The sequence below is a fragment of the Erinaceus europaeus genome, chromosome 12 (genome assembly GCF_950295315.1).
Source record: "Erinaceus europaeus chromosome 12, mEriEur2.1, whole genome shotgun sequence".
Classification (NCBI taxonomy): domain Eukaryota; kingdom Metazoa; phylum Chordata; class Mammalia; order Eulipotyphla; family Erinaceidae; genus Erinaceus; species Erinaceus europaeus.
Genome location: NC_080173.1, coordinates 12,029,452 through 12,045,631, shown reverse-complemented (window position 1 = coordinate 12,045,631; position 16,180 = coordinate 12,029,452). Strand labels below are relative to the sequence as shown.

At 46.0% G+C, this 16,180-nt stretch overlaps 1 protein-coding gene across 1 annotated transcript in view; it reads left to right on the top strand.

Moving 5' to 3' along the window:
- Positions 1-8,175, top strand: part of GRB2 (growth factor receptor bound protein 2) — a 78,099-nt gene extending 69,924 nt beyond the window's left edge. Inside the window, exons 5-6 of the mRNA XM_016189137.2 lie at positions 4,022-4,190; positions 6,034-8,175. Coding sequence (XP_016044623.1) covers positions 4,022-4,190; positions 6,034-6,219 — 355 coding nt within the window. The 3' untranslated portion in view covers positions 6,220-8,175. The remainder of the gene's footprint in view (positions 1-4,021; positions 4,191-6,033) is intronic.
- The last annotated feature ends 8,005 nt before the right edge of the window (positions 8,176-16,180 follow it).

The following is a 16,180-nucleotide window of genomic DNA, read 5'->3' as shown; positions in this document are numbered from 1 at the left end:
TAGAACTATTTTTAAATGAGAACTACAGAACTGGCATTTACAAATGCTTTTTGATTTTTATTTCAAAATTAATTGAAAATACTCATTTTAGGTTGAGATGTGTGGCATAAATGTGGGTAGTTTACACTTATTGTTTTATTTTTATTAAGTTTTATTTACTGCTCAGCTCTGGCTAGTAGTAGCGCAAGGGGTTGAACCTGGGACTTTGGGACCTCGGGCGTGAAAGTCCTTTGCATAAGCATTATGCCACCTCCCCTGCCCTGCTTATTTTTTTAATGGGAAGGTGGGACATAGTTCACCCTCTAGAACACACACACCTTACATGTGAAGACCCTGGGTTTGAGCCCCCAACCACCACACAGGAGCACCATGCAGCAGGGAAGCTTCACGGGCAGTGGAGCAGTTCTCTCTCTTCCTCTCTGTCTCTCACCCTCACTGGGAGCAGTGCAGTTGTCTCTGTGAAAGAGAATGGGAGAGACCACAGCACCAAAGTGTATGGGGGCTGGACTTGAACCTGAATCTCCCACAAGGCAGAGCAGCGTATTATCTAAGTGAGCTATTTTGCCAACTCATCTTTACAAATTTTTTAATATACAGTTGCATTCTTTTTCTCAGTGAAGATAGGTGAGATGATTTCAGGTGGCATTTGCAGTACCTCACAAATATGCTTCTAGCACAATTAGTTTTTAGTTCTGCCATAAAAAAAATTTTTTTAAAGGGTTGGGGATAGATAGCATAATGGTTATGCAAACAGACTCTCATGCCTGAGACTCCAAAGTCCCAAGTTCAGTCTCCCACACCATAAACCAGAGCTGAGATCAGTCAGTGCTCTGGTTAAGAAAAAAAGATAAACTGAATCTGATTATCAGTATCCTAACATTTTTTTAAAGATATTTTTAAAAGCTGTTCTAGGTGCGTGGCCAAATGGAGTGGAAGGCACAGAGCTTTCCCACTTACTCCCACATGCATAGGGGAAAAAAAATGCTTTTTTGTGCTTGATTAAACATATGCAAATAAGGATCTGGTGAAGAGCAGCTTGAGATGGGATTATCTTTATGCTCCTCATTAACTTGGGTTTCGTCCTCTGTTTCCTCATGTTTCACACTGACGCCGGTGTATGCTGAATGCTGTGGCATGGCAGTGACCAGATTAGCGTTCTGTTGCTGGCCCCTTATAGTCCCACACAGCAGATGCTGAGGAACTGCTAGACCATTTCATCTTATCAAAGACTTTGAGGGGGTCGGGCAGTGGTGCACCTACTAGAGCACACACATTACAATGCACAAGGACCCCGGTTCTAGCCCCTGGTCCCCACCTCTAGAAGGAAGCTTCAAGAGCTGTGAAGCAGTGCTGCGTGTCTCTCTCCCTCCCTGTCTCTCCTTTCCCTCTCAACTTTTCTCTGTCTCTATCCAAAAATAAAATAGTGAAGAAAAAACTTTGGAGAGTTCATACATTTGCTTTAGAAATAAAAATCGAAATAACTGCTATTACTGCATTTAACAATACAAACACCTTCACAAAGGAGATTCAAGGGCTCTGGGATACTCCCCAACTGGAGTATACTTTGTGTCTGTAATATAAAACACTTGCCTCTGCACCCCATGAGGTGTGCAGGGAAAGTGTCCAGAGCACATAGTGTGATCTCTCCTGCATTGCATGTGCTGAGGTGATGTTCTGGCTTTCTCCCCTTCTCTTTATGTTAATACATACACAAAACAGGGCTGGAAAACAGCTCATTGTGGTGCTCTGCCATGTACACAGCTCAGGGTTGAATGTATACAAAACCCCACACACACACACACCTTTAACTTTTAGCACTGCTCAGCTCTGGTTTATGGTGGTGGGGGATTGAACCTGGTCTTCCATACTCGGCATGAAAGTCTGTTTGCACAGCCATGCTCTCTACCCTATTCTTCCCCCTCTCTCATTCACTCACTGTCAGCACCCTGGACTCCTCTTAGAAACAGTCTGCACTGCAGCTGTGGGACTGGGTTTCTGTTGGGTCAGAAGTACCTTCTTTTTTTTTAATATTTATTTATTTATTCCCTTTTGTTGCCCTTGTTTTATTGTTGTGGTTATTATTATTGTTTTCGTCATTGTTGGATAGGACAGAGAGAGATAGAGAAAGGAGGGGAAGACAGAGGGGGAGAGAAAGACACCTGCAAACCTGCTTCACCGCCTGTAAAGCCACTCCCCTACAGGTGGGGAGCCAGGGGCTCAAACCGGGGCATAACCGCTGCGCTACAGCCTGACTCCCCAAGAAGTACCTTCTTTTTTTAAATTTTTTTAAATATTTATTTTATTTATTTATTCCCTTTTGTTGCCCTTGTTTTTTTTTTTTTGTTGTTGTAGTCGTTGTTGGATAGGACAGAGAGAAATGGAGAGAGGAGGGGAAGACAGAGAGGAGGAGAGAAAGATAGACACCTGCAGACCTGCTTCACCACCTGTGAAGCGACTCCCCTGCAGGTGGGGAGCCGGGGTTCGAACCGGGATCCTTATTCCAGTCCTTGTGCTTTGCGCCACCTGCGCTTAACCCGCTGCGCTACAGCCCGACTCCCAAGAAGTACCTTCCGACTTGGTTGTTTTTGCTCATGAAGCTTGGCTTCCAGTCTGCCCTTTCTCCTAGTAAAATAGTGGTGTTTCTAAGCATCCTGTACTCTGCCTTCCCTGAAGCTCTGTGCTGCCACCTGCTGGATTTCATGTTTAAAGGAGGAAAGGATTGTTTCCTGTATCAAATCTTCATAGAATATCTTCTGAGGGGGAGTTGGGCGGTGGCGCAGCAGGTTAAGTGCAGGTGGCGTAAGGATCCCGGTTCCAGCCTTGCTGCCAACCTGCAGGGGAGTCGCTTCACAAGTGGTGAAGCAGGTCTGCAGGGGTCTTATCTTTCTCTCCCCCTCTCTGTCTTCCCCTCCTCTCTCCATTTCTCTCTGTCCTATCCAACAACAACGACATCAATAACCACAACAAGGGGAGCAAAGGGGAAAATAAATATAAAAAAAAAAGAAGAAGACTATCTTCTGAGGGCAGTGAGCAGGACAGAGCCCTCCTTAAGTTAATGTTCTAGTTGCATAGCACTGAGACATCAGACCTTACCACATAGCCAGACTCCTGCTGTTTTTCTAGGCTCGTGTAGAGGCGAGTGTTAGAGGTGATGAGCCTTTTTTAAAAGGGTGGACGTGCCTGAGTTTTGTTGATTTCTTGTCCCAGCATGTTCTTTTGTCCCCAGATATTTTTTCCCCATGAGTACAACTAAAATCCCTGAAGGGAAAATAAGACTTGACTGTTTGCAAATACAGGAGAATTGTTGAAAGTGTATCTAGGGAGTCAGGCGGTAGCACAGCGGGTAAGTGCACATGGCGCAAAGCACAAGGACCATTGTAAGGATCCTAGTTCGAGCCCCCGGCTCCCCACCTGCAGGGGAGTCACTTCACAGTCAGTGAAGCAGGTCTGCAGGTGTCTATTTTTCTCTCCCCCTCTCTGTCTTCCCCTCCTCTCTCCATTTCTCTCTGTCCTATCCAGCAACGATGACATCAATAACAGGAATAATAACTACAACAATAAAACAACAAGGGCAACAAAATGGAGTAAATAAATATTTAAAAAGAAAGCAAGGAAGGAAGTATGTCTAATCTCTCTTTAGCTCACATTCTTTCTTATCCTTCTGCTTAAAACCCTGAAGTATCACACAGACTACTTCATCTTTTGCTTGAGAAGCTAATTAATGTGCCCTGCTTGCCTTCAATGAGACTTTCCTTGATAAGGTAAAGGGCACATAGTGGTTTGCTGCAAGCTAGGACCTTTGTTTTTCATTTCACACACACCTTCATAATTAGCTTAATGGGCAAGATTTCTCTGTCTGGTGAAGATTCTGCGTGCTGTCAGTTCTCATGGAGGTATTCTAGCAGTGAGGAGTGTGGTCAGAACAGTGGTTCTCTCATGATGCTTCTTTGCTGGGCAGGTGACCCAAGTAGCCAGGACACTGGCCTCTGCCCTGTCTCTCTGTGTTCCTTTCCTTCCCCAGGTTTGGAAATGATGTGCAGCACTTCAAGGTGCTCCGAGACGGAGCTGGGAAGTATTTCCTCTGGGTGGTGAAGTTCAACTCTTTGAATGAGCTGGTAGATTATCACAGATCGACATCTGTTTCCAGAAACCAGCAGATATTCCTCCGGGACATAGAACATGTACCACAGGTAAGTCTCAGAAGAGAGAGGTTGAGGCTGGGCCGACAGCACCCACGAGAGGGTTACACACGAGACTTGAATGCCTGAGGCTTTGAAGTCCCAGGTCCAGTCCCCTGCATCACGATAAGCCAGAGGTGGTGAGGAGAGAGAGAGACTGGGATCACACTAGCAGTTAGAAGTGGCTATTGGTCTGTCCTCTCCCTCTCTATCTCCCCCTTCCCTCTTGATTTCTGGCTGTCTGTACCCAATAAATAAATTATAAAAAAAAGAAGTGGCTATTTGAGCAAACCTTTTCAAAGGATTGTTTTTAGGGCATCTCAGCTCATGAGTCAAAGTGTCACCCTTAATTCATGTTACAGATTTTTTTTTAAGATGTATTTATTTTTATGAGCGAACAGAGCACTGCTTAGCCTTGGCATATGTTGGTGCCGGACATTGGACCTGGGACCTCAGGCATGCAAGTCCCGTGCTCTACGACTGGATTGTCCCTTCACCTCAGCATTTGTTGTTTCAAATAAAAAGGTTTTGCCCTTTCGAGGCTACCTCTGGGCAAGTGGGCTGCTGTCTGGTCACTTACATCTCCAGGTAGAAAGTTCCTAATGCACACTCAAGTTCTTCTGACCCTGGAAGTACACTGTGAGGAAAGTCACCCTCTTGGGGGACTGAGGTCTAGACTTAGTCCTGTATTCCCTACTTCCTGTTGATGTAGCCCAATGGAGAAAGCTTTGGACTGTCAATATAAGGTCTCAAGTTTGGTCTCCGGCATCACATGTGCTAGAATGACACTCCTATGTGTTCGGTCTTCTCTTCCATTAGTTATCAAATAGGCACTGCTTGAAAGTAAATAAAATGTTTTTTTTCAGTCCTGGTTATAGGCTAGGGAGATAGCTTAATGGTTCTGCAAAAATATTTTCATGCCTGAGGTTCCAAGGTCCCAGGTTCAATCCTTAACACAACCGTAAGCAAGAGCTGAGCAGTGTTCTGGCTTAAAAAAAAAAAAATCCTGCTCATGAGTACAGTTAACTTTATGCAGGTCCTTGAACTCTGTAAAACTTTGAGTGTCTTATTATTAGAAGTGATCAAGCAATGAGAACTGAAACATTTTCAAATCCAGTGACTATGATTTAAAAAAAAAAAAGGGAGTCGGGCAGTAGCGCAGCAGGTTAAGCGCACGTGACGCGAAGTGCAAGGACCGGCATAAGGATCCTGGTTCGATCTCCTGGCTCCCCACCTGCAGGGGGATCACTTCACAAGCGGTGAAGTAGGTCTGCAGGTGTCAAAAAAAAAAATGCCTGATATTTCTTTTTTTTTTTTTACTTCTTTTTTTTTTACATGCATAACATTCCCCAGATTCCCATTTAACAATACAACCCCCACTATGTCATTCATCATCTTTCAATATCTTTCTGATATTTCTTAAGTAATTAATTCTGAAGTAATGTCTTTTTCATCTTTCAATATCTTTCTGATATTTCTTAAGTAATTACCCTTAAGGTAGTACTTGTTGCTTTCTGCTTTCTTTAATATGTCTGAGAATAAATGGAGAGAGGAGTGGCCAGAGAGGTGGTGCAGTGGCTAGAGCCCTGGACTCAAGAAAGAAGTCCCCAGTCCATCCCCCTCATGTATTGTGAGAGTGATGCTCTGGTTCTCACTCCTGCTCCCTCCTTCTCTCATTAGTTATTGAAAAGCAAAACAAAAGCAAAAAAAAAAGAGACGGGAAATGCAGTTGAATGTTATTTTGGAAAACATGGGAAGTTGCCCTGTCTGTTTCTCAGCTGATCTGTCTCTGCGAGGTCTGCCCCAGTCCGTCTGGAGGAATACAGTGTGTGTTTTCTCCCTGCCCGTTCTGCAGCAACCAACGTACGTCCAGGCACTGTTTGACTTTGACCCCCAGGAGGATGGTGAGCTGGGCTTCCGTCGGGGAGACTTTATCCACGTCATGGATAACTCAGACCCCAACTGGTGGAAGGGGGCTTGCCATGGCCAGACGGGCATGTTTCCCCGCAATTACGTCACCCCCGTGAACCGGAACGTTTAAGAGTCAAGAAGAGCTTATTTAAAGCAAGTGGGAGAAATGTCAAAACATACACCGATGAATTCAACCCACAATCTGCTTCTCACAGCAGCCTGTGAGGGGGCTCAGAACACCTGGCTGGGGTCACCTGGGACCCTCTCACTGTAGTTGGAACTTGGGGGGTGGGGGGGGGCTGGATATAAAAATGCCAAAACTTACATATAAATTAAGAGAAGAATTTTTATTACAAATTTTCACTGCTGCTCCTACTTTTCCTCCTCTGTCCTTTTTTTTCTCATCTTGTTTCTCTTTTGTCCTTCAGTGCATGACAATTTAATGCCACATATAGTCCTAGCTGATGCCAATAAAAAAAAAAAATGAAAGAAAGAAAGAAAGAAACCAAGTCGGTTGGTATTTTCTCTATGCAAAATATCTGTTTCAGTCATAGTGACTAAAAGAAAAACAGCCATTTCTGTGTTCTTCATGTATACACACAAAAAGGAGAGGGTGGGGAACATGAAGCCTGTGCTGTTGAGCTTCTGCTGGGAGGGGGAGGGCCAGTAGGAATCTGCCTTCCAAGCCCCCACTCCCTCCCTACCAGACCCTTGGAATATCAGAGTCAGAGTAGTGGGAGGGGAGAGGAAGGCGTTTGATCCCTAGTGGCTTCCTGAGAAAGTCAAAGTGAAAACCTATGTCTCTTATCTCTTCACAATTGTTTTTTCTTCCAAACGATATTCTTGAGCATGTTTTTTTCATAGTGCCTTTTTTTCTTATTTTTCAAAGGTTGCTTTTAAGTAGTGTTTTTTTGTTTGTTTGTTTTGTTTTAAAATAAGTTAAAAGACTGTCCAGAGCTTTTCAGCTAATTTGTCTCTTGCTCTGTGTAAATATTTTTCCCTTGGGGGGAGGGGAAAGCAGGGTAGAGAAAGGAGACAATTCAGAGTGGAGGGTATGGTTGTTCTGCCTGTTCTAAGCCAGATGTCTTGAAGGTTCAGCTTTAATACTTGTGAGCCCTTCGGAGTGTAAGGGACCAGCAGGAAGGGTGTCACTGCTGGGGTGCAGTCCCGTCCGCTACCTGAGAGGAGAGATGACAGCTCTTCCTTCCACAGCTGACCAGAGCTGACCAAAGGGGTTGGAATCCTTGACCTTCTGGTCTTGGGTTGTGTGCCCCTCCTGAAGAGGCCGCAGACGCAAACCCCTGGAACCAGCGAGTTTCAGACACAGCAGAAGCCAAGAAGACTATGAAGACTGTATGGGAGCCTGAGCTGTGGCTCTTTAACTAACTGGGACGTGTTCTACTGTATTCCTGCTCTGGGCCAGGACACGGGAGGTTTTGATTGGCTTTTCTTCCTCTGAAAACCCAGGACATCTGTTCATGACTTCACTTTCTGTGTCCCCTAACCTCACCTGTCCAGATGAGCATCCGGTCTGGGTTGTTTTTCATGTCTCTGGCGGAGCAGTTGGAGAAGACTGGAATCCGAGGAAAGCCAAACCCGTTGCAGAGCTCTCTCTCTGTCACTTACTACCAACTTCTTAGCCCTTGTGTAATGTGCCTGTGAACTTCTCTCCACTCCATCTCCTTCCCACAACAAAACCAGAACTGCCCATGGCTGTGACTTGCTGACTGGGAGTCTGCCTGAACTCTGCTTGTGGAGACAGCTCGGCCCTCAGCACCCGGAGACCCAGGCGGCGCTGCTCTTCTGGCCACCCGCCCACCTCACCCCTCTGGCAGCTTTTTCTTTCCCCGCTGATGATCAAAAGAAATCTCTGGCATTCTACACCTGGACCATTTGATTGTGTTATTTTGGAATTGGTGTATATCATGAAGCCTTGCTGAACTAAGTTTTGTGTGTATATATTTAAAAAAAAATCAGTGTTTAAATAAAAAAAAAATAAACACCTATGTACTTAATCCTTTAACTTCGGATAGCATTTGGTAGGTAGTGATTAACTGTGAATAATAAACATACAATGAATTCTTCACTTTGTATCTTTTTTTTTTTTCTCTTTCCCTTGCCTTAAAAATCCTGGAAGTGGGGAGTCAGGCAGTAGCGCAGCGGGTTAAGCGCACATGGCACAAAGCAGCGTTAATGGACCAGTTCAAAAAGACCCCAGTTCAAACCCCCGGCTCCCCACCTGCAGGGGAGTCACTTCACAGGCGGTGAAGCAGGTCTGCAGGTGTCTGTCTTTCTCTCCCCCTCTGTCTTTCCCTCCTCTCTCCATTTCTCTCTGTCCTATCTAACAACGACAACAGTAATAACTACAACAATGAAAACAACAAGGGCAACAAAAGGGAATAAATAAATAATCCTGAAAGTGTTATCGGGTGTTCGATCAGGAAATCAGGACTCTTGGGTCCCTACATCCAGCTCGCCCAGCTCCATGGGAGCACATGGGTGTCACTGGGCCCTGGCAGAACAATGCCTGCTTGTGGCTGTCGGCCAGAAGCAGTCCCTGTGATGCTGGGGTTGAGGACACACGGACATGGCTGGTATTTCTGATGGAAACCGTGGATCACAATTTGGGAACTGGTCTGGAGCCAGAGTTCTTCTTCTAGCGTTTGCCCTTCTTCCGTAGCCAGTCAACAGCGTCAGGTTGAAAGCTGTCAGGAGCTGCTTGTTGCTGGCTTTGAAAGTGACTGGGATCCATGTGGATTCAGTCGGCTAGGAAGGATCGTCAGTTTCCCCAATGAATGGGTACTCACGGGATGCACCACGAGAAGGTCGATCCAATGCATCCCAGCCAGAGCTCTGAGAGGACAAAACAAGACTAGAACGTGGTTCTCTTCCCTATCTGCAGCCCAAACTGTTAGAAGGCCATAGAAGTGGGAGTCGAGCGGTAGCGCAACGGGTTAAGTACACGTGGCATGAAGCTCAGGGACCACCTTAAGGATCCTGGTTTGAGCCCCCAGCTCCCCACCTGCAGGGGAGTCACTTCACAGGAGCTTCCCCTCCTCGCTCCATTTTTCTCTGTCCTATCCAACAATGACAACATCAATAACAACAACAATAAAAACAAGGGCAACAAAAGGGAAAATAAATTTTTTAAAAAATTTTAAGAAGACCATAGAAGTAATCTCCTGGGAGTTGGGCTGTAGTGCAGCGGGTTAAGCGCAGATGGCGCAAAGCACAAGGACCGGCATAAGGATCCCGGTTCGAACCCCGGCTCCCCACCTGCAGGGGAGTCGCTTCACAGGCGGTGAAGCAGGTCTGCAGGTGTCTATCTTTCTCTCCTCCTCTCTGTCTTCCCCTCCTCTCTCCATTTCTCTCTGTCCTATCCAACAACGACAACAACAATAATAACTACAACAATAAAACAAGAAGGGCAACAAAAGGGAATAAATAAAATAAATATTAAAAAAAAAACTGAACAGAAGTGAAATTCAGCATAAGGAATCTGTGTCTTGCTTATATTGTCAGTGTAGTTCTTAAACAGACCTTGCTCCTTGGTGATTACTCTCACCAGGCAAGGAGTTGGTCTCTGCAGTGACCTTGTGTGAGGAGGACTGCCACGGACCACCACAGTGGATGAGCAGCAGGAGGGTCAGGGGTCTCGAAGGCAACCTCCCCAGTGGGTCAGGAGTCGGCGCAAGGGAGAACAGATAGACACCACACTCTATTGGAGAGTGAATCTGGACTCATTTTAATAGTGAAACTGCATTAGCTTTTATACTTTTTTCAGGTTACATTCAGGTTGCCTAAACAACCAGCTTAGTCTTGTGGCTTTGGCAGGCTACATGTTACTCCTCTATAAATGTAAAGAAAGATACAATGCTTAGTATCGTTCTGTTCTCGGGAGGTCATACCCAGAATTGTTTTTTACTTTTGCTGAGGGCTATCTCTACCATTAATCTTCTATGGGGGGCATACAGATCTTTGCCTAGTCGTGGACCACTGCTCATCTAGGTCTGGTACAGTTTAACTATTAATCTTTCTTTGTTTCAATACGTCAACTTGTACCTGGGAGGCCTCAGTCTCTGTATTCTTTCTTTGAGGGGCAAGTCATAACATGACTTCTTTTGTCCGTCTATGTTGACCCACCTTCCCCCACTTTCATAATGTAACTTTCAAATATGCCCCTGTGTAAGGGAGAGGGGGTGCTTCTGACTCTCCATTCCTACCAGGCACTGCCAAAGCACTATTAATCGTGACAGTATAATTATTTGTAGCAGTAACGGGGGGAGAATGCATCGACCCATTCTCGTCCTCCTGCCCAGCTTCCTTGAAGTCTGAATGCAGGTCCAGAGGAGATGACCCTGTCAGGCTCCCTGGCAATCGTGACGGGGCAGCGCAGAGGACCCTACACTGTCCTGCTGGGCCCAGTGTGCCTTAGCCAGCTTCTCCAGTACTGAGCAAGAGTTTCCACAGTGGAGCCACTTAGGTGAAAAGCTTCAAGGCGGTGGCCCAGCACTCTGCCTCACTGGGAGGCTTTTAGCTCAATTTGCTCCTCAATTAATTTGACTCATAGGCCCAGAATAGAATCAGACTTTGTGGGAAGACAGCTGCTTCTGGGTTGTCTTCAACAGGGTCACAGGTTTCTTGGTACCCTACCATCTCCCCTGGCTCCCTGCTCTCATGGAGCTGCAGTTCCTGGGAAGATGACTGGGTGGGAGCACCTTTAAGAAGACACCTGACAGTCTACCCAGCACTCCTAGGAGATTATGGCAATTTGATGCCCTTTGAGTAACCTTGAGGTGGCTCACAGAGCTCACTTCAGACTGGGACCCAGCCTCACTGACCTAACCACTTAAGATCTTTTTTTTTTATCCTTCTTCTCTTTTTCTTGTTGTCACTGGGGTGTCACTGCTCCAAGCTGGCTTTTCCACGTAGAGACCAAAGGAGAGAGAAACAGCGCCACGTAGAAGCTTCCTCCACTGCAGTGGGGGCCAGGCTTGAACTCGGGTCGTGTGCTTGGCACAGCAGGCACACTACACAGGTGAGCTGTTCTTTCTAGGGCTCTCTACCTTCTAACATGATTGTGGACGGGAGGTCGTGATGTCTCCTGCCTTCAAGGCCTCTGTCAGGGTTGTGTAAGTGGCGTGTTGCAAGGAGGAAAGCTGTAAGGTCAGCTTTCCTTGACCTGCTGACACAACGTGACCGTAAGTCTGAACATAACCAAGAGGCATGAGGGGAGATAATGGAATTACATTTTCGTCTCTTGAAATAACTTCTGAGACACTCTGTATGTAATGCAGATTCTCCAGGTCTAAGCACTGTTTTACAGAGTGTATACACTTAGGGAGTATGCTGACTTGGGGACCTTAGTCTGTGAGGGTGACGACACTTCATGCCTCCCAGTTTTCCAGACGAGTGAGTATTGTGCTCATACCATGACAGCCCTCACCAGAAGCCTCAGTTAGCTACGCATCACAGTTCAGGAAGGAAGGGCACGGTCTGAACCAACAACAGCACCGGAACAGAAATACACAGCCAACTCACTGATGAACTACTCTGAGCATTCCAAACACTACTTTCAATTCTGCTGCAAAGAATTTCAAAAGCACATGTTCAAAAAGACTTAATTGCTCATTTGTCAGAGGCACTGAATTCAGTCCCAGAGGGGGGAGGCAGGTGGTGACGCACCTGGTTGAACGCACACGTGTCACAAGGACCTGGGTTCAAAGCCTCCAGTCCCCACCTGCAGGGAGAAAGCTTCGAGAGTGGTGAAGCAGGCCGACAGGTCTCTGTCTCCCTCTTTCCTCTTGATATCTGGCTGTCTCTATCAAATAAACATAACTTCTTAAAATTTTTTTTTATTTAAGAAAGGATTAATTAACAAAACCATAGGGTAGGAGGGGTACAACTCCAAACTTCTTAAATTTTTTAAATATTTTTTTCACTTTTGTTGCCCTTGGTTTTTTTGTGTTTTTTGTTTTGTTTTGTAGTTGTTATTGATGTCGTTGTTGGATAGGACAGAGAAATGGAGAGAGGAGGGGGAGACGGGGAGAAAAAGATAGACACCTGCAGACCTGCTTCACCGCCTGTGAAGAGATTCCCCTGCAGGTGGGGAGCCGGGGACTCAAACTGGGATCCTTACACTGGCCCTTGCACTTTGCACCACGTGCACTTACCCCTCTGCACTACCGCCCAACTCCCAAAAAAGTCAACCCCTGGTAACGGGCACTGTGGATGGTGTATGTGTCAGTGCTTTGATGGTTCTCAAAATATAGGGTAAAAGCAAGCTGAGGGAGATAGCACAATGGTTATGCCAAAAACTTTAATGCTTGAGGCAGCTGAAGGCTAAGCATCCCCACATTGGGCTATCACCCCTTCCTCTTCTGATGAGAAGCCTTCTCCTGCTGCAAAGATATTGAGAGGACAAAGTGCAGACCCTTGACCCTCAGCAGTGGCGTGATGTAAGAGGGCAAACATGCAGCCCCAGTCATGACATCGGGGCTTTGTTCCTGCTTGCGTGACATTAAACAGGCCCTTCACCTCTGACCCCTGGGTTTGTCTGCTTAAAAAACAAACCAAGGATCATGTCACTGGGTTGACCTCTGAGAATCCCACGTGGTTGTGTATGTAGGAGTGTTTGTATGTTTGTTTATTTTCCCTTTTGTTGCTCTTGGTTTTTTTTTTTTATTGTTGTTGTAGTTGTTGTTACTGATGTTGTCATTGTTGGATAGGACAGAGAGAAATGGAGAGAGGAGGGGAACACAGGGGGGGGGAGAGACAGACACCTGCAGACCTGCTTCACCGCCTGTGAAGCGACTCCCCTGCAGGTGGGGAGCCAGGGGCTCGAACCAAGTTCCTTGTGCTGGTCCTTGCACTTTGCCCCACCTTCGTTAGTCTGCTGTGCTACCGCCTGACTCCCGTGTATGTAAGAGTTTTATAAACTCTTCAGTGAAAGGGGGATTCGTACTGATTATAACCTTAGTATCCAAAGTTTTTTACAGTCTGAGATTGGTTCGATTATCCCGAGAGGCCCTGGCATTAGCCAGCACTCACTCTCCATCAAAGGCCAGATTCTCTCCTCCTCTCTGCTTGTCTTCTTATCCCCAACCTGACATGAAGATACCCCACATCTTCTGAGAAGCCTCTCCTGTTTGCATGCATGGAACCCTATCCAAACCCCAGTACCACATGGGGAGGAGCTGTGGTAGTGCAGGAACCTTCAGTACTGTGGCATCTCCCCATTTTCTCTGAATGAAAAGTGAGCGTGATCTGTGAGATCACACATACGTGAGACACTGGCTCCATAAGAGAAAAAAAAAAAAAAAAAGAGGAGTAAAAGAGACCTCTCCAGGGTCCGGGTAGTGGCGCACCTGCTTGAGCGCACATGTTACAGTGCACAAGGACTCAGGTTCAAGCCCCAGGCCTCACCTGCAGGGGGAAAGCTTCACGAGTGGTGAAGCAGGGCTGCAGGTGTGTCTCTTGTCTCTCTTCCTCTCTATCTCCCTTACCCTCCTGATTTCTGGCTGTTTCTACCCAATAAATAAAGATAATAAAAAGTAATAAATAAACAGTAAATAAGAGCCCTCTCCTGGCCAGCTTCCAATGAACTCCTACGCATCCATTCCACACTCCCATGTGTCTGGCCCTCCTCCACTTCACTCCCTGCTGGTTCCTGTGCCCAACTGTGGAGCTACACACTGGAGGCAGGTCTACTTCCCCTCAAGGAAAGACTCAGATTCTTTACTCAGAACTAAAGTGCTTTTAGGGCAGGGGTAGATAGCATAATGGTTTTGCAAAGAGACTTTCATGCCTGAGAATCTATAGTCCCAGGTTCAGTCCCCCATACCACCATAAGCCAGAGCTGAGCAGTGCTCTGGTAAACAATTAAAAATAAATTAAAAAATAAATTAATTAAAATGCTTTGAATTTTTCCCACATAAGATTTTTCAACAGATTTAAACATACTTCATTAGCAGGGTAATCAAATCTTTCATCTAAGCCAGCACCACCATCTCTCAGTCTCAGGCATTTCCTCATTAAAACAGTTTTACCAAGGGGCTGGGCACAGAACTAAGCACAAGGGCCTGTGCAAGGATCCGGGTTCAAGCCCCCAGCTCCCCACCAGCAAGGGCTGACGCTTCATAAGTGGCAAAGCAGGTCCGCAGGTGTCTCTCTCTCTCTCTCCCTATCTCCCCCTCCCCTTCAATTTCTCTCTGTCCTATCCAATAAAATGTAGGGCTGGGTATGGCCTCCAGGATCAGTGGATTTGTAGTGCTGGTACCGAGCTCCATCAATAACCCTGGAGGCAAAAAAAAAAGTCTTGAGAGTCAGATAATAGTGCAGCTGTTTAAGCGCATGTGGCACAAAGCTCACTGACTGGAGTAAGGATCCCGGTTCGAGCCCCTCAGCTCCCTGCCTGCAGGGGGGTCTCTTTGCAAGCGGTGAAGCAGGTCTGCAAGTGTCTGTCTTTCCTCCTCTCTGTCTTCCCCTCCTCTCTCCATTTCTCTCTGTCCTATCCAACAATGATGACATCAATAACAACAACAATAACTACAACAACAATAAAAAACAAAGGCAACAAAAGGGAAAATAAATATAAAAAATTGGGGGGGAGGGTCAGGCAGTGGCGCAGCGGGTTAAGCGCATGTGGCACAAAGCGCAAGGACCTGCGTAAGGATCCGGGTTCGAGCCCCCGGTTCCCTACCTGCAGGGGAGTCGCCTCACAGGCAGTGAAGCAGGTCTGCAGGTGTCTGTCTTTCTCTCCCCCTCTCTGCCTTCCCCTCCTCTCTCCATTTTCTCTCTGTCCTATCCAACAATGACGACATCAACAACGGCAATAATAATAACCACAACGAGGCTACAACAACAAGGGCAACAAAAGGGGGAAAAAATGGCCTCCAGGAGCGGTGGATTCATGGTGCAGGCACCGAGCCCAGCAATAGCCCTGGAGGAAAAAAAAAAGAAAAAAATTTTTTTTTAGAAGTCTTACCCACTTCCAGTGCTGGGAGAGGCAGGACCAGTGCAAGAACCTTCTGGAATCTTGCCTAGTTATGGAATTTAAACATGAAATTCACATAATGACTTTATCCATATGCCAAATTCACATAACATGAAATTCACATAATGACTATATCCATATGCCAAACCACTAGGAAAGATTAAATAGGGAAATGAGATCAAAATTTGTGTAGAGAAATCAATACCTTCCTATATACAAACTGCCACCAGTCAGAGAATATGACCAGTAGAGGTCTAATTTAAATATCAACAAAAGATAAAATTTCTGGGAATATACATCACAAGAAACATGCAAAACATTCACAAAGGAAAACTGAAACCTTCACAAGGAAAACTTTGAAACAGTCCCAAAGCACATGAAATTGGAAAAATAGGCTGTATTCTTGGAGAGGAAGACTCAACATTATAAGGATATCAGTTCTCCTGAAGGTAGTTTGTAAATTTAACATGCTCCAAATAAACACACCCCAAGGCCTTTTCTCTGGAACCAGACAGGCTAACTCTAAAGTTTATGTTAAAAAGCATAAACAAGTGAGAAAGGCCATAGCAACTAAAGGAGGGAGACCAAGAGGGGAGAGGCAGGTCTGATACCTGCTGCAGAGTCTCAGGAGATGTGTGGGGAGCCGCATGTGCCCTCACGGTGGCTATTGGCATGACCAGAGTCCTTGTTCACAGACTTGCTTAAAAGTGAAGTTTAAGCCTTGCTTAAAAGTGAAGTTCCTGCTTCTTTACACCTTAGAGTCTTTGTTCACAGATAAGTTCCTGTCTCCCAATTCCACCTCCCCAAGAATCACCCAAGACCTTCCAGATAACAGCTGATTACCATGACAACACACCACTTCAATCAACAGCCCCCAGCTGCTAACTCCCCCCTTTGCCTGGCCTTAAAAACAGCATCTTTGGTGCTAATAAACAGACTTGATCAGAATCTTGACTTGTCTCATTTCTCTCGCGTGTCTTGTCCCCTTCCCTCTCCCTTCTTGTCCTCACTCCCTCTCCTAGGTTAACCCACGTTGAAGGTCCCGCGGGACGGGACAGAGATGTCCCAGAATATCAAACACATTCCCATGAACACA